The sequence below is a fragment of the Gadus macrocephalus genome, chromosome 11 (assembly GCF_031168955.1).
Source record: "Gadus macrocephalus chromosome 11, ASM3116895v1".
In the NCBI taxonomy this organism is placed as follows: Eukaryota; Metazoa; Chordata; class Actinopteri; order Gadiformes; family Gadidae; genus Gadus; species Gadus macrocephalus.
The window spans coordinates 3,705,293-3,730,680 of record NC_082392.1 but is presented as its reverse complement, the minus strand read 5'-3'; the positions used below and the strand labels follow the sequence as shown (position 1 = coordinate 3,730,680).

General features: G+C 42.1%; 3 protein-coding genes across 3 annotated transcripts in view; all 3 read left to right on the top strand.

The window, feature by feature from the left end:
• vps33a (VPS33A core subunit of CORVET and HOPS complexes) overlaps positions 1-25,388 on the top strand; it is a 366,247-nt gene that overhangs the window by 207,000 nt on the left and 133,859 nt on the right.
• LOC132467385 (L-serine dehydratase/L-threonine deaminase-like) overlaps positions 18,040-25,388 on the top strand; it is an 11,174-nt gene continuing 3,825 nt past the window's right edge. Inside the window, exons 1-4 of the mRNA XM_060064640.1 lie at positions 18,040-18,194; positions 18,660-18,827; positions 19,087-19,250; positions 20,177-20,216. Of these exons, the coding sequence (XP_059920623.1) occupies positions 19,098-19,250; positions 20,177-20,216 (193 nt within the window). The 5' untranslated portion in view covers positions 18,040-18,194; positions 18,660-18,827; positions 19,087-19,097. The remainder of the gene's footprint in view (positions 18,195-18,659; positions 18,828-19,086; positions 19,251-20,176; positions 20,217-25,388) is intronic.
• The window catches only part of LOC132467386 (liprin-alpha-1-like), a 1,092-nt gene continuing 500 nt past the window's right edge, over positions 24,797-25,388 (top strand). Inside the window, exon 1 of the mRNA XM_060064641.1 lies at positions 24,797-25,388. This exon is cut by the window's right edge and continues 500 nt beyond it. Within this exon, the coding sequence (XP_059920624.1) occupies positions 25,320-25,388 (69 nt within the window). The 5' untranslated portion in view covers positions 24,797-25,319.

Genomic DNA, 25,388 nt, shown 5'->3' with positions numbered 1-25,388 from the left:
TATATATATATATAGCCTAATTATATATATTGCCAATATATATGTATAGGCTATATATGTATAGGCTATAATTATATTATTTAGCGTGTAATGAGACAATCTATAGCCAAATTGTCGAAGATGCCCGAGAATCTCCGGGGATATCAGCATGGGAAATCGGCGAATCAGACCCATGAACCTATAAAGAAAGACGTCATCTCAAGCGGGAGAGAACGTTTGCGGTGCTGGTTTGTGTCACGTAAGTACAGGGCTCTCATGTCTCATGCATTCGGCGTGAGACACACGCAATTCAACCAATGCACACGCTCGAACCTGTGCCGTGTTCCAATACCCGTACTGTCCGTACTTACTAGCCAAAATTTGAGTAAGATCCGGCGAAAAGAAGTATACTTCAGCCGTACTCAAAACGGGCTAATCCTGAAGTGTGGATCGAAGGACACTCCCCGTACTCAACGGCAGCCATCATAGCTACGTAGCGGAAGAGGCAGAGCCAGGCTGAGCCAAAGTCGGCGCATTTTCCACATAGCCTGCATTAATAGAGTCATTTTGTAGTTTTTATAGCTGCTAGGCGCAAAGAGTTCACCGTTCAAAGCGGGATGTTTATTGCGGGGGAGTAGCCACGGCGGCAGTCGTGATCGTAATTTCCGGTTAGTGCACCACGGAGTACTCGATTTGGAACAGCACTCACATCTGAAAAAATAACGTAGTAGATAGTGCGGATAGTATACTTCCTCATATACTCATGGAAGTACGGGTACGGTCTCACGAAAATACGTGTCACCGTCACGTTATTTAATCTATTGAAACGTGATCAGGGACACGTAGGCCTATTGTCTAAATTTTGTATTTCAATTGGAAGTAGGCTATTTGTCGTGTCACTAAGCATGACTTCCAAACTAAGGTTCTGTCCGGGAGCGTTCTCCCTAATGTCCCTTATGGAGCTCCGTACAGATCATTCATTGTTGAAAATTGTCTGTGATAACTAACAAATGACAGCTTTTGGCCACCCGTTTCTACTTAAAATTGTCTGTGATAACTAACAATATGACAGCTTTTGGCCACCCGTTTCTACTTTCACCTTTGATACTGAGAAATTGTGACAATACACGGATAGGCCTATATTAAATGCAGGTGCGCTGCTCTGTAGGCAAACCGCGAAGGAAAAAAGGGTAGCTGCTTCATCTGTTCTTTTTAGAATTGTATGTCTTGATGTTTATTTTATCTAGCCATCTATTCTCTTGTTTTTGGCTATGTGAATGAACGTCCGCGTCGATGCCTCGATCGCAAGTCCAGTGTCGCGAGCGGACGTTGCCATGACATCTAGAAATCATACCGTATTTAATGGGTTGTAGTGAGTGTAACATAATTCACCTACAGTATTTTGTTATGTGTTGTTCTTTCAATTGTGTTAGGCATGTCGTTTACTGTCTTGGTGGTTCAGGGATCGCTGTCCCTTTAAAGGATTACGAGCGTCTCATGACGTCAGAGCCCATGCGGGATTTGTTTGCCTTCAGCACGTTTTGATTTCCCGTTTCTCTCTTACTAAATAAACGAGTCACACAACTGTGTGCTCAACGTGCGAAATTGTGTCTCTCACTTATGGCAATTTCCACAGGGTTATCATTAATATTGATGTGTAGGGGTTGTTAATAACTCATGAATAATATTGTTTAGACCACGGTCTGGGGGAATACTCTGATTCTGATTGGGCCTGGCCCGCCCCCCACAATGCATAGTGCCCCCCCACTTGAGGCACAGATCAAAAAAAAAAAAAAAACGCTGCCAAGTATAATTGACCGCTGTCAAGGTAAACAAAGGCTTTTTTGCCTCTAATGGCGTCTTTGGTTACACTCCGCAAGTAGTCCGATAACTTGTCAAACCCAGTGTCTTCGGTTGCAAAGCGACGTCAACGTCTTTGGCGGACTATTAAATCTGCTGGCTACGTAGTCCTACGTCAATGTAGCCGCTAACAGTTACCGCACATTTTTGAAAAGTGAAGCTGGATGAGTTTTCGCTAGCTTACTTTCAGTGGCGAAGCTAGACCCTTTTTTACACAAGCAATGAGAGAATAGATGCTGTACACTAATGAACAGGCACAAATGGGCTAGTGAAATCGAGTGCAACCTTCCTGCAGGAATCTCTAACCTCTGATTGGTGGGTGGGCGTCTCCTGTTTGACAAAACCAAAAAGGCAGCACGAGCACACAAATAACATAAATCCGTGTATGGTTCGTTCTTTGAATATTCCGATTTAAAACAAAATCAGAAAAACCAAATAACAGAGTCGTTTTTTGGTTTTTCTGATTTGGTTTTGAAACGGAAAAGGGGCAAAAGGAATAAACAAATAAACTGAATTTTTCAGTTTTTTAAATCAAAACGGGAATACTGAATAATCCAGTTGCTTGTTTTGTTTGTGTGATATTTAGATAAAACCACAATGAATGCCGGGGAAAAAATACATATAAAGACGTTTCAAACTTTCCATTGAGTCTCGCATTCTACAATGGCCAGCTTTATTGTTTTCCGTGGGAGCCGGCGACTTAGTCTGCGAGTGGACGATATGACCGTGGAGAAGATCGCCATGATATTCCAGGTGGCTGTTTACTAAGAAACCTAGCTGGTCATAAAACATTAAAATACATCTAAATGACAAGTAGCCTACATATTGTACAATAGGCTACATAGAAGAAGAAAGAAACTAGATTTCTTCTTCGAAGGTTGTGCTCCACACAGAACCTCCTCACCGTCATAACGGAGCACTTCGGTGCACCAGATTGCTTTAGAGCGGTACTGATCTCGTCGTGTGTCTTTCCATTGTCAAATAGTTCACGAATAAAATCCCCATATGGTGAAGTGCGGCCATAACTAAGGCTAAATATAATTGGACAGTCTATTGCTGGTTTAGGTGGTAGGCTCTTTTTTCTTCGCTCGCTGCGTTCTGCCTTCTGGTGTAGCCTACAAATGTATCTATTTTTGTTTATGTTTCGGGTTTAAAAAACCAACAAACAAAACACAAACACAAATGAAATGCAGTTTATTTGTTTATTCCTTTTGCCCTTTTTCCGTTTCAAAACCAAATCAGAAAAACCAAAAAACGACTCTGTTATTTGGTTTTTCTGATTTTGTTTTAAATCGGAATATTCAAAGAACGAACCATACACGGATTAACATAGTTTCTGCTGTTTTGTCTGTCAAAAAGGCTTGCTGGTCTTTATCATAAAATCCACGATTTCCAGCTGTGTTATAACATGACCAGCTAATAATAATAACATAATAATAATTTTAAAACCTTGACATAATCTGTCAGATGACTATTAAATGACAGTTGACCACAAGGCGATTCTATCTATGCCTCCTCTTGAATTGCTTCATGTTTCAGTCGGCAGGGGATTGTAATGCTGCGTAGCATGATAAGCATGATAAGGTGCAAGGAGCAGAAAAAGTTGGCATGGGTGCTAATTTTCAGTTGCAAAAAAACGCTGGCATTATTTTATCAGCTGAGGGCATGTTCATTGCCATAACAACGTGAGCTAATCAAAGTACAACATGTTCGAATACTATGACTCATGGAAACGCCCTCAGCTTATAAAAAGTGTCAGGGGGGGGGGGGGGGGTAGGCGTGAGCGGCAGACGTGACTAAGCGTCTTATTTATTTATTTATTTTAATAAGTTACTTATTCTATTTTAAATAAACATAATATCAAGGGTTACAAGAATTTTGATCGTACAAAGTCATGACAGAGGGACTTGGTGTCTTTATTCATGCTTGAAAGATGCATGAATTTTTTATTTTTTTTGAAAGGGAATAAGCTGGTGAAGCTGACAAGTGACCAAGGTTTACTGTTTAAAAATATTTTTAATTAAATGCAAACCCCAGTGAATCATTTGTTTCTCTGTTTTGAGATTCACACAGACTTAGCAGTCTTGTTTAAATGTTACAAATTGAGTTAATAAACTGAACTTGGAAATTGTTTTAAGTTGTTGCAGATGTTATCTCCGCTAATTTTATTAATCTAAATAAATTAATATTAGCAGGTTCTCAATAGTAGGCTATTTCAATACAGGGAGGGCGCGAAAAAATATCTGTCTCCTAGGGTGGGAATGACAGAAAATAATTGAGAGCCACTGATCTAGAACATGTTGTACTTGTTGATTAGCTCACGTTGTTATGGCAATGAAAACACCCACAGCTGATAAAATAATGCCAGCGGTTTTGTTTTAACTGGAAATTAGCACCCCTTTTTTTTGCATCAGAAGTTTTGTAAAAATGTATGGGTCCCTGACTTACACAAGGGAAATTTAATATACCTCAAATTTGTTATTACAGTTCACATCCATTGATTATTCCTTCATCCAAATCGTCTTTTTTCCTTTCATCACTTTAGTGATTCAGAACTGCATTATTTAGCTGACACTGCCAGCTTTTGGCTTGGACATACAACAGCATAGTAACTAATAAAATAAAGGTTGTGGAATAAAAAAATCTTGGACAGGACTTTATATACTTCATATACACCTGTGGCTTCCTGGGGTTGAGCCCCCACAAAAGTCAGAACCTAGAATCGCCCCTGCTTACTTTAATTTCTAGTTCATCATCATGGATATTCGTAAGTGGTTGAAAAGCCCACCAACAGTCTAATAATCAGTCAGATAATTTCCTGGGCCCATCAAAGGTAACCCCTCTCCTGCTATTAGCTGGAACTGATGTGGCTGAATCTGAATATACTGTGGCTCGTGAGTTCCTGGTTAAGGAAATTAATGACACCCGATTCCCCCAGAAGACGGAAAATAGACAATAGCAAACAGCCTTAGCACATTCAACTGTGCACTCCAGGCTATGCCGACTGTTCTCACAGCCTACACCTTGCCCTAACTTTAGGAGTTTCCACAGCAATGTGTGAAAACTCATTTTCCACGTTGAAAAACGGCTTCTCAGAGCATCGGCACGGTATGCTGCACAGACGCAAGGCCCAGTTGATTCAGCTTGCTTTTCAAAAGGACCTGACTCACAAGTTTACGTCTGATTGGAAGGATATGTTGATGAGGAGGTTCAGACTACAAATGGCCAAAAGACTTGTATCCCCCCCCCCCCCCCCCCCCCCCTTAAATAAATACTATGGCAGAATTATTATTATTATTATTCTCATTCAACTTGAACATGTGTTTTTACAGTAGAGTGGTGGAGGGATGACGTATGTTGGCTAACCCGGAAGTGAGCGTCGCCCTGGATTCCCTCCATAGACATCTTATAGATAGACGGAGCATCGAATGCTACCGCCTACTGGCGCTGACGAGACGTGGGGCCGCCATCTTGGAGTGGTCATCCGCTCCACTCAGTGTAATCCGTTTGGCTGGAGCAATGAACTGTCAGTGCATTAAATAATCATACCTCACTGAATACCACTGATTTTCATGCGGTTTTTGTCATACGTGTAGCTATGATAAAGGCCACATGGTTTGGCGTGTTTTATTATTCAATACTAATTATACCAATAGTACGGTAATGTTAAATCTTGCTTGTGAAAAGTAATCCCCCGATTCCTATTATGGATTGTCCGCCGATTTGAGCAGGAATACGCTGAACAACAGCCCGGCATCCTGTTTCTGCTGCTGTTGCTGCTCCCGGTTGACCACTCCAAGATGGCGGCCGTATTTCTCGCGTCCCAGCAGCCAATGCTCCGTCTATCTATAAGATGTCTATGACTCCCTCGACAAAAAGCCAACGGATTTTGGATTATTATAAATTGAAACAATTTATTAAATAAATATTTGTGAGATGTCATTACTCATTTGTGAGATGAGTTTGCTTCCTATTTATGTCGAGTATACACCCCTACTGTCCACAAGCATCCCCCCCATATGGATTTGGAGAATTGTTGCCACGTCCCAGTGGTGGAGGTATCATATATATGAAAGAGGGCATTAAATTATACTATAATGATCAATTAGGAGGCCGAAGCCCTAAAGGAAGTGATGCAATAGGTGACTGAGGGTCAACATTTGAGAACCCATTTTATCAAAGGGGGTCTCAAAGGACTCATACGCTTCAACAGCGGCTGCAGCAGAAGTGTTGAGACGAAAGATGATAAAGACATCTTTCTATGGGTTAAAGGCAAATACCTTTAACCCATAGTTGTGTTTTATCAAATTGAAAAATTTCAGAGTTTCATTGACCACAAATTGAGCAGAAATATTTTGCATACAAATCTTTAAATAGTTTAACCACATTAAGAAAAATGTTTTTATTAGTGAAGCCACAAGTTTTGCACATTATCCAAACAGACCTGAAATGTTGATATTTCAGCCCTTTCGGGTTAAAACAAGAGAAAAGGACAACCTAACAAGAGTGAAAAGTTTGGGTTAGGTGACCTATAGTTCAAAGATGTCCCTGGGCAGGTAAACTAAATAAAAGTGTATTCCCAATTGCTCCAGGACATTCGTGTAATTTACTTGTGAGCTCTCCCTCAAGCCTAGAGAGACATCAGTGTTGAACCACCAACTGAAAGAGGGTATTTGCCATTAGTATGAGTGACAACATTTCATGGCTATTAATTTAGTTCATTATATTTAGCCGATTTGAATAGACTTTTCTAGCAGGTGAGGCTGTCAAATAACTAAATATGGAGCAACTACAAAAAGTAAATTTGCAGCATGACCAAATTATACAAAAAGTATAGGAACTGTTCTAGCAGATATGTTTTAGAAGTCTCTTTTGAGAGGCCACGGTAGGCTCTTGTACATACGCCATCACGTCGCTAGCATCCAAACAATTCTACCAAACCTTAATCGACTAGTGAAAAATGGAACAAAACTTTAGCACACACCCAGTGACTAATCACCTTGTCCAGGGGTGTTCCAACGTGGTTTCCCAGAGGGCCTTGTGGACTTAAAGTAAGCCACACATTTGACAGAGACAGCACGGAATGACGTTAAACTAAGCTAATCTACAGGTTACTAGTGCTAGTGCAATTACATGAGCATTTTGCACAATATTTGTACTCCAATGCTACGTAAAGCAGGCTTCTTCAGAAACCCGTAGCCTGCTACATTGAAGGGCAACTGTAACAAATCCTGACCAAGACCGAAAGATGGCTCTGGAAGCCACTACGGCCCACGCAGCAGATTACTGCGTGGACCGTGGTGGCTTCCAGATCAACCCTTCGGTGGACCATTCATACACATGTATTCCGAGGATGTTTTGAAGACACTGGAGTCCCATGGCACTAGATTCCTTTGAAGACTAAGTTGGTATGGGGGGGCCCAAAGGGGGCCCCCCCATAGATCTTGTCAGTCATCTAACACCTGTTAAGAAAAACACACACACATCACAAGATACAAATCAGCAAAGCTAGGTTAACAAACAGCGGCGACATGCAAATATAGGCCTACTCAAAGCCCAAATCATACCAACTTACAACATGTTCTAGATCAGTGGCTCTCAATTATTTTCTGTCATTCCCACCCTAGGAGACAGATATTTTTTCGCGCCCTCCCTGTATTGAAATAGCCTACTATTGAGAACCTGCTAATATTAATTTATTTAGATTAATAAAATTAGCGGAGATAACATCTGCAACAACTTAAAACAATTTCCAAGTTCAGTTTATTAACTCAATTTGTAACATTTAAACAAGACTGCTAAGTCTGTGTGAATCTCAAAACAGAGAAGCAAATGATTCACTGGGGTTTGCATTTAATTAAAAATATTTTTAAACAGTAAACCTTGGTCACTTGTCAGCTTCACCAGCTTATTCCCTTTCAAAAAAAATAAAAAATTCATGCATCTTTCAAGCATGAATAAAGACACCAAGTCCCTCTGTCATGACTTTGTACGATCAAAATTCTTGTAACCCTTGATATTATGTTTATTTAAAATAGAATAAGTAACTTATTAAAATAAATAAATAAATAAGACGCTTAGTCACGTCTGCCGCTCACGCCTACCCCCCCCCCCCCCCCCCCCCCGACACTTTTTATAAGCTGAGGGCGTTTCCATGAGTCATAGTATTCGAACATGTTGTACTTTGATTAGCTCACGTTGTTATGGCAATGAACATGCCCTCAGCTGATAAAATAATGCCAGCGTTTTTTTGCAACTGAAAATTAGCACCCATGTCAACTTTTTCTGCTCCTTGCACCTTATCACGCTTATCATGCTACGCAGCATTACAATCCCCTGCCGACTGAAACATGAAGCAATTCAAGAGGAGGCATAGATAGAATCGCCTTGTGGTCAACTGTCATTTAATAGTCATCTGACAGATTATGTCAAGGTTTTAAAATTATTATTATGTTATTATTATTAGCTGGTCATGTTATAACACAGCTGGAAATCGTGGATTTTATGATAAAGACTAGCAAGCCTTTTTGACAGACAAAACAGCAGAAACTATGTTAATCCGTGTATGGTTCGTTCTTTGAATATTCCGATTTAAAACAAAATCAGAAAAACCAAATAACAGAGTCGTTTTTTGGTTTTTCTGATTTGGTTTTGAAACGGAAAAAGGTCAAAAGGAATAAACAAATAAACTGCATTTCATTTGTGTTTGTGTTTTGTTTGTTGGTTTTTTAAACCCGAAACATAAACAAAAATAGATACATTTGTAGGCTACACCAGAAGGCAGAACGCAGCGAGCGAAGAAAAAAGAGCCTACCACCTAAACCAGCAATAGACTGTCCAATTATATTTAGCCTTAGTTATGGCCGCACTTCACCATATGGGGATTTTATTCGTGAACTATTTGACAATGGAAAGACACACGACGAGATCAGTACCGCTCTAAAGCAATCTGGTGCACCGAAGTGCTCCGTTATGACGGTGAGGAGGTTCTGTGTGGAGCACAACCTTCGAAGAAGAAATCTAGTTTCTTTCTTCTTCTATGTAGCCTATTGTACAATATGTAGGCTACTTGTCATTTAGATGTATTTTAATGTTTTATGACCAGCTAGGTTTCTTAGTAAACAGCCACCTGGAATATCATGGCGATCTTCTCCACGGTCATATCGTCCACTCGCAGACTAAGTCGCCGGCTCCCACGGAAAACAATAAAGCTGGCCATTGTAGAATGCGAGACTCAATGGAAAGTTTGAAACGTCTTTATATGTATTTTTTCCCCGGCATTCATTGTGGTTTTATCTAAATATCACACAAACAAAACAAGCAACTGGATTATTCAGTATTCCCGTTTTGATTTAAAAAACTGAAAAATTCAGTTTATTTGTTTATTCCTTTTGCCCCTTTTCCGTTTCAAAACCAAATCAGAAAAACCAAAAAACGACTCTGTTAATTGTTTTTTCTGATTTTGTTTTAAATCGGAATATTCAAAGAACGAACCATACACGGATTTATGTTAAGTGTGCTCGTGCTGCCTTTTTGGTTTTGTCAAACAGGAGACGCCCACCCACCAATCAGAGGTTAGAGATTCCTGCAGGAAGGTTGCACTCGATTTCACTAGCCCATTTGTGCCTGTTCATTAGTGTACAGCATCTATTCTCTCATTGCTTGTGTAAAAAAGGGTCTAGCTTCGCCACTGAAAGTAAGCTAGCGAAAACTCATCCAGCTTCACTTTTCAAAAATGTGCGGTAACTGTTAGCGGCTACATTGACGTAGGACTACGTAGCCAGCAGATTTAATAGTCCGCCAAAGACGCTGACGTCGCTTTGCAACCGAAGACGCTGGGTTTGATAAGTTATCGGACTACTTGCGGAGTGTAACCAAAGACGCCATTAGAGGCAAAAAAGCCTTTGTTTACCTTGACAGCGGTCAATTATACTTGGCAGCGGTGAATTATCAAATATAATTCACCGCCGGAAGTTGTGAAGGGCCCATGCAAGTGAACAGAGCTTTAATAATATAAATAATAATATAAAATAAAAATGTTTTTTTTTTTTTTTTTTGATCTGTGCCTCAAGTGGGGGGGCACTATGCATTGTGGGGGGCGGGCCAGGCCCAATCAGAATCAGAGTATTCCCCCAGACCGTGGTCTAAACAATATTATTCACGAGTTATAAACAACCACTACACATCAATATTAATGATAACCCTGTGGAAATTGCCATAAGTGAGAGACACAATTTCGCACGTTGAGCACACAGTTGTGTGACTCGTTTATTTAGTAAGAGAGAAACGGGAAATCAAAACGTGCTGAAGGCAAACAAATCCCGCATGGGCTCTGACGTCATGAGACGCTCGTAATCCTTAAAAGGGACAGCGATCCCTGAACCACCAAGACAGTAAACGACATGCCTAACACAATTGAAAGAACAACACATAACAAAATACTGTAGGTGAATTATGTTACACTCACTACAACCCATTAAATACGGTATGATTTCTAGATGTCATGGCAACGTCCGCTCGCGACACTGGACTTGCGATCGAGGCATCGACGCGGACGTTCATTCACATAGCCAAAAACAAGAGAATAGATGGCTAGATAAAATAAACATCAAGACATACAATTCTAAAAAGAACAGATGAAGCAGCTACCCTTTTTTCCTTCGCGGTTTGCCTACAGAGCAGCGCACCTGCATTTAATATAGGCCTATCCGTGTATTGTCACAATTTCTCAGTATCAAAGGTGAAAGTAGAAACGGGTGGCCAAAAGCTGTCATATTGTTAGTTATCACAGACAATTTTAAGTAGAAACGGGTGGCCAAAAGCTGTCATTTGTTAGTTATCACAGACAATTTTCAACAATGAATGATCTGTACGGAGCTCCATAAGGGACATTAGGGAGAACGCTCCCGGACAGAACCTTAGTTTGGAAGTCATGCTTAGTGACACGACAAATAGCCTACTTCCAATTGAAATACAAAATTTAGAAAATAGGCCTACGTGTCCCTGATCACGTTTCAATAGATTAAATAACGTGACAGTGTCACGTATTTTCGTGAGACCGTACCCGTACTTCCATGAGTATACTTAAAGGAAGTATACTATCCGCACTATCTACGTTATTTTTTCAGAAGTGAGTGCTGTTCCAAATCGAGTACTCCGTGGTGCACTAACCGGAAATTACGATCACGACTGCCGCCGTGGCTACTCCCCCGCAATAAACATCCCGCTTTGAACGGTGAACTCTTTGCGCCTAGCAGCTATAAAAACTACAAAATGACTCTATTAATGCAGGCTATGTGGAAAATGCGCCGACTTTGGCTCAGCCTGGCTCCGCCTCTTCCGCTACGTAGCTATGATGGCTGCCGTTGAGTACGGGGAGTGTCCTTCGATCCACACTTCAGGATTAGCCCGTTTTGAGTACGGCTGAAGTATACTTATTTTCGCCGGATCTTACTCAAATTTTGGCTAGTAAGTACGGACAGTACGGGTATTGGAACACGGCACAGGTTTGAGCGTGTGCATGGGTTGAATTGCATGTGTCTCACGCCGAATGCATGAGACATGAGAGCCCTGTACTTACGTGACACAAACCAGCACCGCAAACGTTCTCTCCCGCTTGAGATGACGTCTTTCTTTATAGGTTCATGGGTCTGATTCGCCGATTTCCCATGCTGATATCCCCGAAGATTCTCGGGCATCTTCGACAATTTGGCTATAGATTGTCTCATTACACGCTAAATAATATAATTATAGCCTAATTATATATATAGCCTATACATATATATAGGCAATATATATAATTAGGCAATATATATATATACATATAGCATTTGTGGTTTTGGCATAAACATAACTAGGGTGCACTGTACTATCTGCGCACACCCTTTCTGAAGCCTCTCTCGCTCTCTCTGTCCCTCCCTCTCTCTCTTTCTCTCTCTCTCGTACCGTTTTGTGGAGCACGTTAATTGTCTTAGAACACTCCCATTCAGAATGCATTGGTTTACATTTCGTTCTGTGTAACACGCAAAAAGTCGGACTATCGTGCTCTGGAACACGCTTCAATAGATTAACGTTCGTGCGCAGGAGCACGCAATCGCGTGATACCGGGTTGCTCCGTTGCCTTCGACGGATAGTTAAAATTATTGGATGCGCACATACGGAGAGGGTCTCTGACGACGGAGGGGGCTCTCTGTGTCTACGTACAGCACTTTACGGAGGAGTATTAACAAGCCTTTAGTCCCTCCCCCTCTCTATTCCCCATGGGACCTTATTCTGTGAAGAATATGTAGGCCTACCGTTGTCAATGGCGATACACAAAACGTTGAATTGTGCCGTGAATTTTGAGTTTTTCAATTTGAATGATAACTTAGCAAGTCAATAAAGTCACACTTATTTGTAAAACGGTTAAGTAACACTTAGTGTTGTGTGAAACCGCTTATTGCACCAGATACCTCATCTCGCACAATGTACTTTAACAACACCAATGTGTATTGTAATGGCAGTTTTGTTTCTCTGAACTGCCATTTGTTGACTATGCCTTTTCACTGTCACCCTTGGTGGGTCAAGGATCAAAGGGTCCAACTGATCAGGCCCTGCTAAGTCTCCCCACATTATAATTGTCAATGATCAAATCAAATAATGTTTACTTAAAGGACAGAGTTCCTGTATTCTCATCAAGTAGAAGAATGCATAAGAGGATCTGTGCTTCCTTATGACCGATATACCCCAAGTACAAAGGTTAACGTTATTGTATTGTGGCGAACAGCGCGGGAAGGACGAGACGGGAGCCCAGGTTTAAATGGCGGCGCAACTCTCGTGCCTCAGTACACCGCACGACCCCGAGAGCTGCCTTTATTCAAAACACCCCACATAACAGAAAACACGGCACAGCTGACCAACACACACAACACTCTCACTAATGGTCCCGATCACACCACACATCACAATTAACACACAAACAATAAATAACCCAAACCCGTTAACCCCACTTAACCTAATAACACAACAAGTTATACAAAGACAATAAAACCCCTTTTCCCCAAACATTATGAATACCCAGACTCCCCGGGGGTAGGAGTCGCCACAGTATGTTGTTTACTCAAATAATTTTGCCTAATTGTTATCAATTCAGATTACCTTCTTAAACAGTTTATACAGAAACCTGATTACCGGTTTTAACCAGCGACTGTGGGTCCCGCTGTCACGCAGCTGTTCCCTTTCTAATGACACATTTTCCCGTTCCTTTACTCTTAGGTCTCCAATACATTTGTAATTATTATGCTCTACCGCTGCTCTTCTAATTGAAGAATATCACAAGTGTAGTTCATGGCACACATCCAATGGGATCCAAACATTATCCGTCTCTCGCCGTTGACCACTAAACATATCTTTCCAAAATGGTGGTCAACCGGAAGGGGCGGGACTTAGGCTCTCTGTATCCAGGAGAGTTGGCTCCTCCTGCCCCCCCGGTCCCCGGCCTCCATCTTACAAACGTTACGAAATTTCAAAGAAGAAACGGCCGTGGCATTGTGGTGGGACAACCGCGTACTTTGATTCAGCATGTTTCCTTAATCTCTGCTGACACATTGAGGTTCATTTTATGATTAGGTACAGTACATTTGTTTACTCCTTCAACCTTGTTGGCACATACCACGAACATTATGTTCTTGACAAACAAGTGAAACCACTGCAGATCTTGATGACAAAAGGCTTGGCTGTCCGTCAACACAACAACACAGCACATATACAAAAAGGGGATGTTCTTGTTCATCAGCATTTCCTGTGGGCCTGGACGCCATCAAGTCAATGTCAAGTACAACACCTTTGAGTCGTTCCCAAGAACGAGCTTTAGCTGATCGCCTCACTCAGTGAATTCGCACTCATAGCAGGATAGCTTTGTTTGAAAATGAAAACACGTTGTCTCAAAATCCTCCTTTTTCTTCTCCTCGGACTTCATCCTATCCATTAGATTCTTTCTTTCATCCATCAAAGCAACTGTCAACGACTTCAGTTTACTCGGGTCATCTTTGAGGCTCAGTTCAGACTTTTCTAGCCGCAACTCGGAAGACTCAACCTCTTTCATTCGAATCCGCAGAGCTACCAGCTCATCCGACAGCTCCTTTGTCAGCCCCTTCTCCCTTTCCAGTGCAGTGTTCAACTGGGTACATTCAGTCTTGCCAACTGATATCCTGTTAACACTGATTTCTGACTGCTCCTGAGCATAATCACCTTTTCCTCCCAGAGGTCCGTTAACTGTCCAGCCGAGCATTGTTTTGACATATGGTCCATCTCCCACACTCCTGATGACTTGAAGTGGTTCCAGAGCCTTTGGTACATCGGAGCCAATCAGCAACTCAATCTCACAGTCCAGTTCAGGTAAGTGAATATTCTTTAAATGATGCCACTGATTGATGTCATTTTGATGTGGGATGTTCCCTTTGTGCACAGGCATAGTCTTCTGAGTGTACACACATGGGAGATCACAGAAATCAATGCCATGAAGTCCTGTAACCTCCAGGCCTGAAACAATGCTGGTTTCAACGACCTTCCTTTGACCCATTGTTCTCAGAAGAATATTTGATTTTCTTCCCTGGAGATTGAGCTTATTCATTAGCCCCAATGTGCAAAATGACGCAGTGCTTCCCGGGTCAAGGAATGCATATGTATGCACTGTTGTATTCCCCTTCTTGGCCTTTACTTTCACAGGCACTATGGAGAGTTTGCAATTGTCTTCACCGGCCCCAGTAAGACCACTTGTCTGTACCGAGGCTATGGCTCTGATGTCAGCTTCTTCCTTTGTTTGAGCTTGATGTTTGTCCATTTCAAATCTTCTTTGGTGGATATGCAGCATCTGAGGATGCTTCAAATTGCATATGTTGCAGCTGAGTCGCTTCCTGCAGTCCTTGCTCATGTGTCCTTTCTGCAGACAACCAAAGCAGGCTCCATTTTCTTTAAGGAAAGTGATTTTCTCATGATGTGCTTTCTTTTCCAATAGGAAACACACCTCCAAAGCATGTCCACCTCCACAGAACAAACACCTTTTTACAGCCGGCCAACTCTCCATTTTCCTAGGTCCATTTCGATTTTTCTCATGTGCAACTGTCACAGTGGTTGCAAATGTACTTCCTTTGATTTTTGGATGAAGTGGTTTTGACATAAAACCTCTTCCATCCTTGCTTGGTGTGGGAGTGTCTCTGATGTCTCCAAATACTGGATCAGTTGCAATCCTCACCTGTTTTTCAAGGTAATTTACCAGATCCCTGAAGGTAGCTCTTTGGTTGTACCTTTCCTGAAAATCACATGCCACAGATCTCCATTTATCCCATATGGTCGATATGGCAGCTTCTTAATTATAATTAGCAGGTTAGCAGACATGTTGAGCTCTTACATGTTGTTGACATCTTCCATGGCATTGCAACATCCTCTTAGAAACAGAGTGTATGCTTGTAGTGTTTTTGTGTCATCTGGTTTAATTGACGACCATGAAAGAGCCTTCTCCATGTAGGCTGTAGCAATTTTATGCTCGTTGCCAAAGTGCTCCTGCAGTAAGGATTTTGCCTTCCTGAATCCTCTATCTGCGGTCATATGAAGGCAGCTCCTCACCATTTCTCTTGGTTGTGCTTCGGTATATTGTTCCAGATAATAAAGACAATCTGTGGGATTTGGGTTCTTGCTTTCGATGTTGTGTTCAAAGGATTTTATGAATGTTTGAAATTGAAGTGGGTCACCATCAAAACGACGAATCTCCTTCTTGGGCATTAAAGAGAGAGACTGTTGTTGAACCATTAATGCAGTGATGTCATTTTGCTTTTCCATGATGTTAAGCATGTTGCTCTGTTCACCATTGCTTGGAGCAGGCAATGTTGTTGGTATTGTAACATGTGCATCCATAGTTAATGTATTTGACTGAATTGTCATTGGCACTGTGGGGAGAGATTGGGTTTGATTAATGTCTCCGTCAGCAGTGGCAATCATTTGTGTTTTCTTTTCACGTTGTTTTTTCTCCATATACGAGTTCATACCATCTGACACTCTTGATCTGTGGCTACGCACACCAGATCTACTTGAGGCTCCAAGAATCTTCATTTTTGCCATTGTAGCAGCAAGATTTCCATCCAGCTCCAGTTGCTCTTTTTTCCTCCTTAGCTCCTCCTCTTGTGCTTCTATGGCATGTTTATCTTTTAGCATTTGTTGTATTACAATAAGAGCAGCCATTTCAGCCTCAGCCTTGATGCATGCAGATGAGGTGGTGGAAAATCTTGAGCATGAAGAATGTGATTTGTGACTCCTGTTGGTAATATTTGACACACTGTCACTTGGCTTTATTTCATCCTGCATGTCAGATATTGCTTTATTCTGTTGGGAAGGAATGGCAGCTGGAACATCAGAGTGTGGTATATTTTCCTTTAATTCAACAGGTGCAACAGGTGCTTCCTCTTCAGCTGGAATGGGAGAGATGACTGGGAGAGCAAACACATCTTCAGTCACCTTTCTTGCTTGTTGAAAGTGTCTTTCAATCTCAGAGAGCCATGTCTTTACATCATCAATGAAGTCTGTGTTGTGTTTTGTTATGCGTCCAAACCACTCATTTTGTGTTACCTTTTCCTCTTTGGGAAGTAAAACAATCACTGACTCATGTGCTGCATTTGCATTTTCACACAGTTGTTTGAGTTCATTCAGTTTGAATTGCACTTTATTTGCATTTTCATCATTTTTCATGAGCCCTTTAATTTCACGTGAGAGCTCTTTCATTTTTGTCACATTAGATTGACATTGCTTTTGAAGAGTTTCCATTTTGCAAGCCAGCGCTTTGGCTGTAAGCTTGACCGTTCTCTTCTCCGTATTTTCCATTTCATTTGAGTCACTCATTATGTGAACTTTCAACGTGCACAATTCACCTAAGCACAGAGCCACACACACAATGACATTGATTCAGTCACAATGCGATTTTCAACACAACAGCACAGCAAACGGCGGCCACTGCTCATCACGCAGTCCTCCAATCAGCCCAAACAATTGCCGATCGCGACAAACCAAGCACGCGCAACACAAGCCCAAACAAACAGTCCCCAATGGACAAAACGGCAGCCTTTCCAAACTGTGTTCAACTTCAAACAACTACACAGAAGGATCAACAAACATACCGATGGCTGATGGCTGTGATGCGCTGCTGTCACTTCCGCGTTACACCGCTGCTGCAGTCAATTATGTGTCTCTGATCCCAGGCGTCCGCAGAAGAGTCCCCTGTTGCATAGTTCGTTCCGTCCAAAACATCGAGATCCAAGCGATAAGAGCAACGTTGAATCCCGTGGTGATTTTGGATTATTTTCTGTTTACTAAATATAGCGTCCGTTTTCCTATAAAAGGCCGCTAAGAGGCTTAAGTGGGCTCCAGGCAGTTACGCGTCGTACAATGAATCCAAGTCCGGTGATGAATATAGTTTGAGAATTTTATTGCTGCAGACCGAATGACAATTGATGAATGAAAACATGGTTGTTTGACGATGACGACGACGACGACGGTACACAGAAAATATAATCAGGTGCGCCACTAACCCCCTTTCTCCCCTCGCTCCGCTGATCTGACTGCCCAGGTATATAGATTAAGCCACACCCATGTGTCAATCAAACGGAAGTGACATGATCCAAAACAGTGTGACTAACCTTTCAAAATAAACAATAAACAAACAGACCAAATATGCATTTTGGCCCCTACAACTTGATATTACTTCATAACTCCACAGAAAAACAAATCCATGGTTGCTTAATTATAATGGAATTGTGTAATAAAGGGTTTTGGGTGGATGCATCCGGACTATATAAACTGCAGTATAAGCTGTGTCTCACTGACCGCAGTAGGGTATAATTCAGTCAAATCCACGCATATGGCAGTGGACGGATCCGAATGAGATCAAATGAGAAATGGAACAATAAAATAAACCATTTATCTGGTAGGGTTAGGGTTGGGGTTAGGGTTGGGTTTTGTTGACTCTTGCATTCCTATTATGCCTATTATTCTGTAAAACATTTGGGTTTACCCAAGTCTAAATGATGGACCTTCCATCAATTCAGTTGCATCTATTCATACTAATCTGCTTCTACAAGGCCTTTGTCTTTAATCAGCCTCGGATGATTTGGATGACGACACTGATGGTAATTCTTACGTTCTTTCTCCCTCTCCGTCCTGATCTGGATGAATCAGGTTTGAGGCGACCCGGTGACATGCTGCTCGTTGCCCTTAAGAGTGCCTGCCTGGGCCCGGGCGGTGGCCAGAAGGGCCCCCCTTTTGGTAGTCGGGAGGGGAGTGAAAATAGCAGCGACTCTTTTGGTAATGAACGCTGTGTCTGCGTTTGAAGGGTAAGTTAGTGCAGGGAACACACTGTAACATACCCCCGGGGGTTAAACCACCAGTAAACACACCGCTCCCATAGCTTACAATAACATCGAAAAGCTTATCTGACATTGAAATTCAGCTTTCGGGTGTTGTTTTATTTAACATGGTAAAGTAATTGGAAAAACTTATGGCTTACGGGACGTTTTTAATCGATATCATAGTAGACTCTTGATTATTATGAAAATAAGTTAAGATTGCAATGTGATGCAATTTTGCATGACTCGTCATTCTTCAGCAGCTTTTGTGTTTAATACAGCTCAATCAGAAACACAAGCATTAAACAGGCTACAATATAAATGATCTGATCTGGTCCTCTTCTATTCAAATAAACCTGTGGTAACATACCCCATAACGGCCAAACAATCAATATGAAATCCTCTTTAATGAACTTATTATGCGTTTTTCCTGCACCTGTCTCATCCGAATAGCATGTGGGCGTGGCTTTGTCGAAAAGTAGTTCCTTCACCACGATTGGTCCATAAGAGGGGCACCCCCAGCCGAGCCCACAATCGATGCTATATAGCCTCTCCTGAGGCTCAAAGAAAACAGTCGTGTTATCACACTGTCAAAGGATTCTACTCACCCACTGGAAAAAGGTAAGCTGATTTAAATGATCTGGTTCATACTAAACCATACACATTGATAACTTCTCAGTCAGCTCAGTTCTCTATATTCAAATCACTACATGTTCCTTAAAGGGACTTCAAGTGAGTCACTTTACAAAAAAAGCAAAACACTTGACAAAACACTCCACACTTGACTGAGCAAAACACAATCCTAGCCCTTCTCTGTACACAGTGGCTGAGCCTTCAGATCCTCCTCACGTCATGTGGTTGTCATTTCCATTTGGTTTAGCCCACAGTAACATGAAGAAGCAGGGACCACTCCACGTTGCCACCCCCCTGAGAGAGAGCCTGGCCCTGACCAAGGTGGCGGGGACCTCCGTGTACATCAAGCTGGACTCCTCCCAGCCCACCGGCTCCTTCAAGATCAGGGGCATCGGCCACCTGTGTAAAACAGTGAGTGACCGAGTGTTGTGGAAACCTGATGACCTCATTGTTCTGGATTAATAGTGTCGCAACAAGGAAGTGAGACAGTGTGTTGTGTCTCCACATTAATATGGGATTTTATTCAATTTGTATACTCCTTGTTTTTGTTATTACTAGTAAATTGAAAAAGCATTTGTATATATTCTCCTTGGACCTAGAGATGTCTCCCTTTTTCTCTAATGGAATGGTGTTGAGGTAGTTTTGCATTTGCATTGCCATTGTAGCCACAAAGTCTGATCAAAGGCCAAACTAAAGACGTCTTTGTTATGCAAAGTAGAGTGTATTTAAAATGAACCCTGGTGTCTCCCACTCAGCCACAGAAACTTTAACTTTAAACTTTAACCATGTGAACCTTTCCCCATAGCACACATACACCCATTGTCTCATTGAATATATGCATGGTAAATTACTGCCTGTATCTCGCCATGATCATTAAATGTAATCAAATACTTTGCAAGGTCAGAAAGTCTCCTAAAATGTGTTATTCTTCGACACAGTGCATTCACACTGACGTAAACAAGATTTGCATAAAACTAATAAGGAAACCGTTTTTTTCCTGTGAAACTAGGAGTGAGTCACTGTTTGCATGCCTGCTTCTCAGAATAGTCAACAAGAACAGGAACATAATTAGTCCAGGTCACACCACACAGGTTGTGCTCTTTCTTCTTTACACTTGTTAATTGAACAAGTCTTTGTAATCGCTATCGCTGAATCTCTACAGCTTCCTAGGCTGAAGCCTGCCAATGCTATAAGAATCCGCCATTATATCCAGTCAAACACATCCGATGGACTTGTGTTTGTGTGCGAATGTTTGTGTGTGTGTGTGTGTGTGTGTGTGTGTGTGTGTGTGTGTGTGTGTGAGGGTTATGTGTGTAACGTATTCTGTTGTCTTGCAGTGGTCTGAGCGAGGCTGTGAGCGCTTCGTCTGCTGTTCAGGTGAGTGTCCCCTACATCAGATCACGATCAGCCTCAGTGGTTTGTTTAAACGAGTGGGGTTTGAGTGATGGTGTGTGTAGGAGCCATATTAAATGTGCTTTATTTTCGTGTAATTTTACCCCGTGCCACTAGGGGGCTGTGTGGTTCAGTTGACCTCGGGTCAGCAGAGTGAGGCATTTAACCTGATTGAACCTGATCACAGGTTGTTGTTGATGGGGAAGCAAACAGTTTTTCGACTGTGCCCGTGTGCCCGTGTCCCCGTGTGTTAATGCATCTTAGTTTAGTGAGGAATTCGGGTTTATTGTTTTGTTACATGTATTTTGAGTTAGAATTATTGCGGCTGTGTATTATTGGAAGGAAAATAAACCAGCAAAATAAACTGAACTGTCTTCGTTTTTGCGGTAATTGGAGCGCGCTGGGCGCACGTCGGAAACTATAAACGGAATCAACAACCAGTACTACTAAGTTTAGGGCTTAGTCAGTGTCAGAGTATTAGAGTGTTTACGGTACTCTGCTTTACGGCTGTCGTAACGTAGCTGTTGATGTTTACTCTAGTGGGTGTTACGGCAGTGGGAGGGGCTTTCACGTGAGTCTTCATCCGGTATGCTGTGAACATGAACCCGAGAGCTCCTGGATAAAGTCAGAAGTAACAACTTACCTATGTCTGGACATTCCGTGTTTTATTACAGTCAGTACATTTAGGTCGAAAAACTGCTTCGATTTGGAGAACGTTCACCAAGAGGATGCCGACTTGTTACATTGTGGATTAACGTCTTCTTTGGAAACCACATATATATACAACTGTCAGTCATGGCTCTCAACTGCCTCACTTGCAATCAATGCCAACATTCAGTCAAAGCTTTCAACCCACTCTAGGCCAACAAGTGCAGCAACCCCTGCAAGACCAAAATCAGACAGCAGGTCTTTACAATCTGCTGCAACAACAGAATGACATAACGGCTCTCCTTGTTCAAATGCAAACATCACATCTGCTGCCACGCAGAGAAATTCCAACTTATGATGGAGACCCTTTGCAGTTCAACACATTTATGAGGGCATTTGAGCACTGCGTGGAAGCAAAGACTGGCTGTAAAGGAGACTGTTTGTACTATCTCGAACAATTCACTAGGGAGCAGCCTAGAGATATTGTACGCAGCTGCCTTCACATGACTGCAGACAAAGGATTTGCTGTCGCTAAAAGGTTACTAAAGGAGCACTTTGGAAATGAGTTCAAAATAACAGCGGCCTACATGGAAAAGGTCACAGGATGGACAAGCATCAAAGCTGAAGACACCAAAGCGCTCAAAGCTTATGGGCTTTTCCTCCGTGAGTGTTCCAACGCTATGGAAGATCTTCAATATTTGGAGGAACTTAACATGCCAGCGAACATGAAGATTCTTAGTCAGAAGCTTCCGTATAAACTAAGAGACAAGTGGAGAGCAAAGGCATGTGACGTACTGGAGAAAACTGGTCGAAGGGCACGATTCTCAGACCTTGTCAAGTTCATTGAGTGCCAGGTCAGAATCATTTCAGAGCCAGTCTTTGGTGATATACAGGACACTTCACCTGTGCTCAAAGGAGCTACAAAAGTGAGCAAGATACAGGTGACGCCACAGCTGAGAAGAAACAGCTTTGCAACACAGGTGGTCATTGAGGATGGATATAAAGCAGACACTCACAGGAATGAGGACGGATGCAGCAGACCAGATGGTGACCAGAGGGAAAAGGCTCTCGGCAAAGTGACCACCTTCACTAAAACTACTTCTGTCTTCTGCCAGTATTGTGCTGCTGGTGGTCATGTTTTAGATCAATGTTTTAAACTGGGAAGAAAACCACACAGGGAGAAACTGGACTATCTAAAGGAGAAAGGTCTGTGTTTCAGTTGTTTGTGCACAGGACACTTGAGCAGGAATTGCGACAGGCGCATCACTTGCAAAAAGTGCAACCGAACGCACCCCAGTGTTTTGCACATTGAAGAGAAAGAAAGGGTTTCTTCAAAGGATGAGAAGAACAGTGAGCGGTCAAAAACATCTGAGAGCCGCACAACATCCTCCGCTTGTGGTCTTACAGGGGCTGGCCACTGCAATAGTATTCTTCCCATTTTGCCTGTTAAGGTGAAGTGCGCAAAGGGAAACGCTTTTCTGGACCCAGGGAGTACAGGAACTTTCTGCACCAGGAAGCTTGTCGACAGGTTGAACATGGAAGGACGCAAATTCAAAATTCATATCCGCACCTTGGGCCATAACAACTCAATAGAAAGTTCTATCGTTGACAGTCTGGAGATTTCCGGATTGTCTGGTGAGAGCTTCTATCCATTTCCCAAAGTGTTTACCCAGAAAGAAATGCCCGTCTCTACAGCCAACATAATCAGTGAAAGGGAGCTGAGAAAAGGCATTATTTAGACCAGCGGTCCCCAACCCCCGGTCCGTGGGTCATTTGGTACCGGTCCATAGAGAAAGATTATTTATTTATTTTAATTTTTTTTTTTTTTTTTTTTTTTTATTCACTTCGCAATACTGTCACTCTTTTACATGCCATAAGTCTATATGCAGTTGTTAGATTGCATATAACATGTTTGCATTTTTGGCAACCTATGCGCAACATAACCCAACCACCCCCCCCCCCCCCCCGGTCCGTGAAACTTTTCGGAGAATCATACCGGTCCTTGATGCTGAAAAGGTTGGGGACCGCTTTAGACAATGTAAACATTCAACACATAAACGCTGACGTGGATCTGTTAATTGGCACAAACGCCTCCAAGTTGATGGAGCCTTGGGAGGTCATTAACAGTCGTGAAGGTGAAGATGGACCCTACGCGATCAGAACCCTACTGGGGTGGGTAATAAATGGCCCGTTAGGGGGAAGTGACGACTGTGGAAGTGACCACCCTTCATTTTGTGCAAATAGAATTGCCATTGACCATATTGAAGCCTTAAAGGGACACTATGTAATATTTTGAGTAATTTATTACCTCAAATCAACATATTCATTCATAAATAAGTCCTCATTGGTGTAAAATTATCTCTGCCAAAAATCTCACTTATCCTCCTGAGCGAAGAATAATTAATATTAATATCAATATGGTTACATAGGACGGGTAAGCTTCATGGAGGCTTCCATTTTCTTCCGGTCTATGAGCTGCCGAGAGGGTCAAAAAGCACTACGTCGTACAGGAATTGCAAACGCGTTTTCACTCTGAGCCAGCGTGACGGTGGAACAGAGCTTAGTTTAGCGAGACGAGTTTTACCGGCAAATTTGAACATGCAACGCATTTTTTTCAAAGACCATAGTTATGCCACGCCACAGGAGAAGGAATCATCGTCGCCAAAAAAACGACGATGTGTAAGCAAAGCATGTATAACATGGTTTTTCATGCCAACGAGATGCGGGGCGCTATGTTTGAGCGACTCGTCATTGAAAGGCTACTTTATTACATATTTAATTTACTTTTTCACATTTTTGTCGAGTTTAAATCGTGACAATATTCTTATGACTTATGGATACTGTCAAATGCGTTGGAGGAATTCAAAAGCCATTCTTCATCAAGTTATGGAGGTTTATTCTCTGCTGTGGTCACCACGTATCCAAATCCACCGAGACGCACTTATAGGCTAGAGCGGACCTTCTGGAGCTTCAACTCGCTTGCGAGACAGTTGATTTATCACCCGAACAACTGGATTTCATACCAACAACTCTGATAAAGAAGACAATACGGAGGAAAAGAAGATCGAGAGGAGGAATTAGGAACAGGATAGGAGACGAGGAAGTAAACTCGTTGCCGGGCGACTAACTGGCGGCGCGCACAGTCGCAGCGGCCCCTCTTGAGATCTGTGAGATTGAGATTGAATGTTTGAGTGTGAGACGTCCCACGACGAACGTAGTTTATGACAGGGAAACAATATTAAACATTAGGACATTGAGAGCGAGTAACATCACTGGCATTCGCTGGCATCTGGACATACTACGCAAACACAGGATACTAACGGACACTGTGACACCGTGCCCGCAACTGCCCGGAGGAGGAAGCAGCAGAGACGGGGTGGACGTAAACAAACTGAACAGCTTCTTTCAGCTCCTACCCTCCAAGAAACGCTATCGCAGCTTAAGATGCTCCACCACCAGGCTGCGGAACAGCTTCCTACCTCAAGCTGTCAGGATGCTCAATGCACCAGCGTCCCAGATCTTCTCACTGGACTTTATTTATTATTTATTTATTTATTCATCATTGGGACGTTTGTTTGTTTGTTTGTTTGAAATGTATGTTGATCTTGATCCGTGAGAAACGCCTTCTCGTTTTGTTGTTCAATCAACAAAATGACAATAAATTTGATTTGATTTGATTTGATTTTGATTTGATTCCGTTAGTTACAATGTAAATTGTTGGTATTTAGAATACTGTTACATTGTTGAAATCAACGGGTTACAATGCGTTGATTAGGATGCGTGCTCAGCCGCACGCATTATGGGAATTATTGTTTTGATTATCGGTAACTCCAAGACTACCAAAGGCTATGTGAACTTTAATGTTATGACATTTTATGTAATCTGACATTAAATGACCTACTGTTATTTATCATCTGTATAGTTATTTGTCATGTTGGAAAGTCCACAACTGCTGGAGTCAAGTTCGTTGTCTGTAAGAATGCTTGGTCAATAAACCTGATCTGATTTGTCCATCTAATTTGTCCAGTTGTCCACGAACCTCATCATCACTCGAATGACTCGATGAGGTAGCCTAGTAGGTGTCATGTCACAGCTTCTTGGCACATACTGCCCACCGTAGTTTTTGGACAAGCGAGCACTATTAGTTTGAATGCAATATACAATTGTACCACTAGATGGGAGTAATTTTTACACAGTGTCCCTTTAACCAATGAGAGGGACTGTCTGCTGAAGGAAGCGGAGGGTCATTCTCAGTCCATTTCACAAGACGTCCTCAGAATAGAAAAGCTCAGCGAAGAAAACAAAACGATATCAGAAAACTTGGAGAGCATCATTGATACCTTAAAGAGTCAGGTAGCAGGTAGTGTCACGGAGAAGGAGGAAGCCATAAATCTACAGAGCCAACGTTGCAAAGAGGAGAGTCAGCAGATTGTTGCGAACATGAGGGAGACCATTGAGAAGCTTGAGCAGGAGAAGAAGTCTGCTGTGGAGCAGGCGGACACGCTCAGG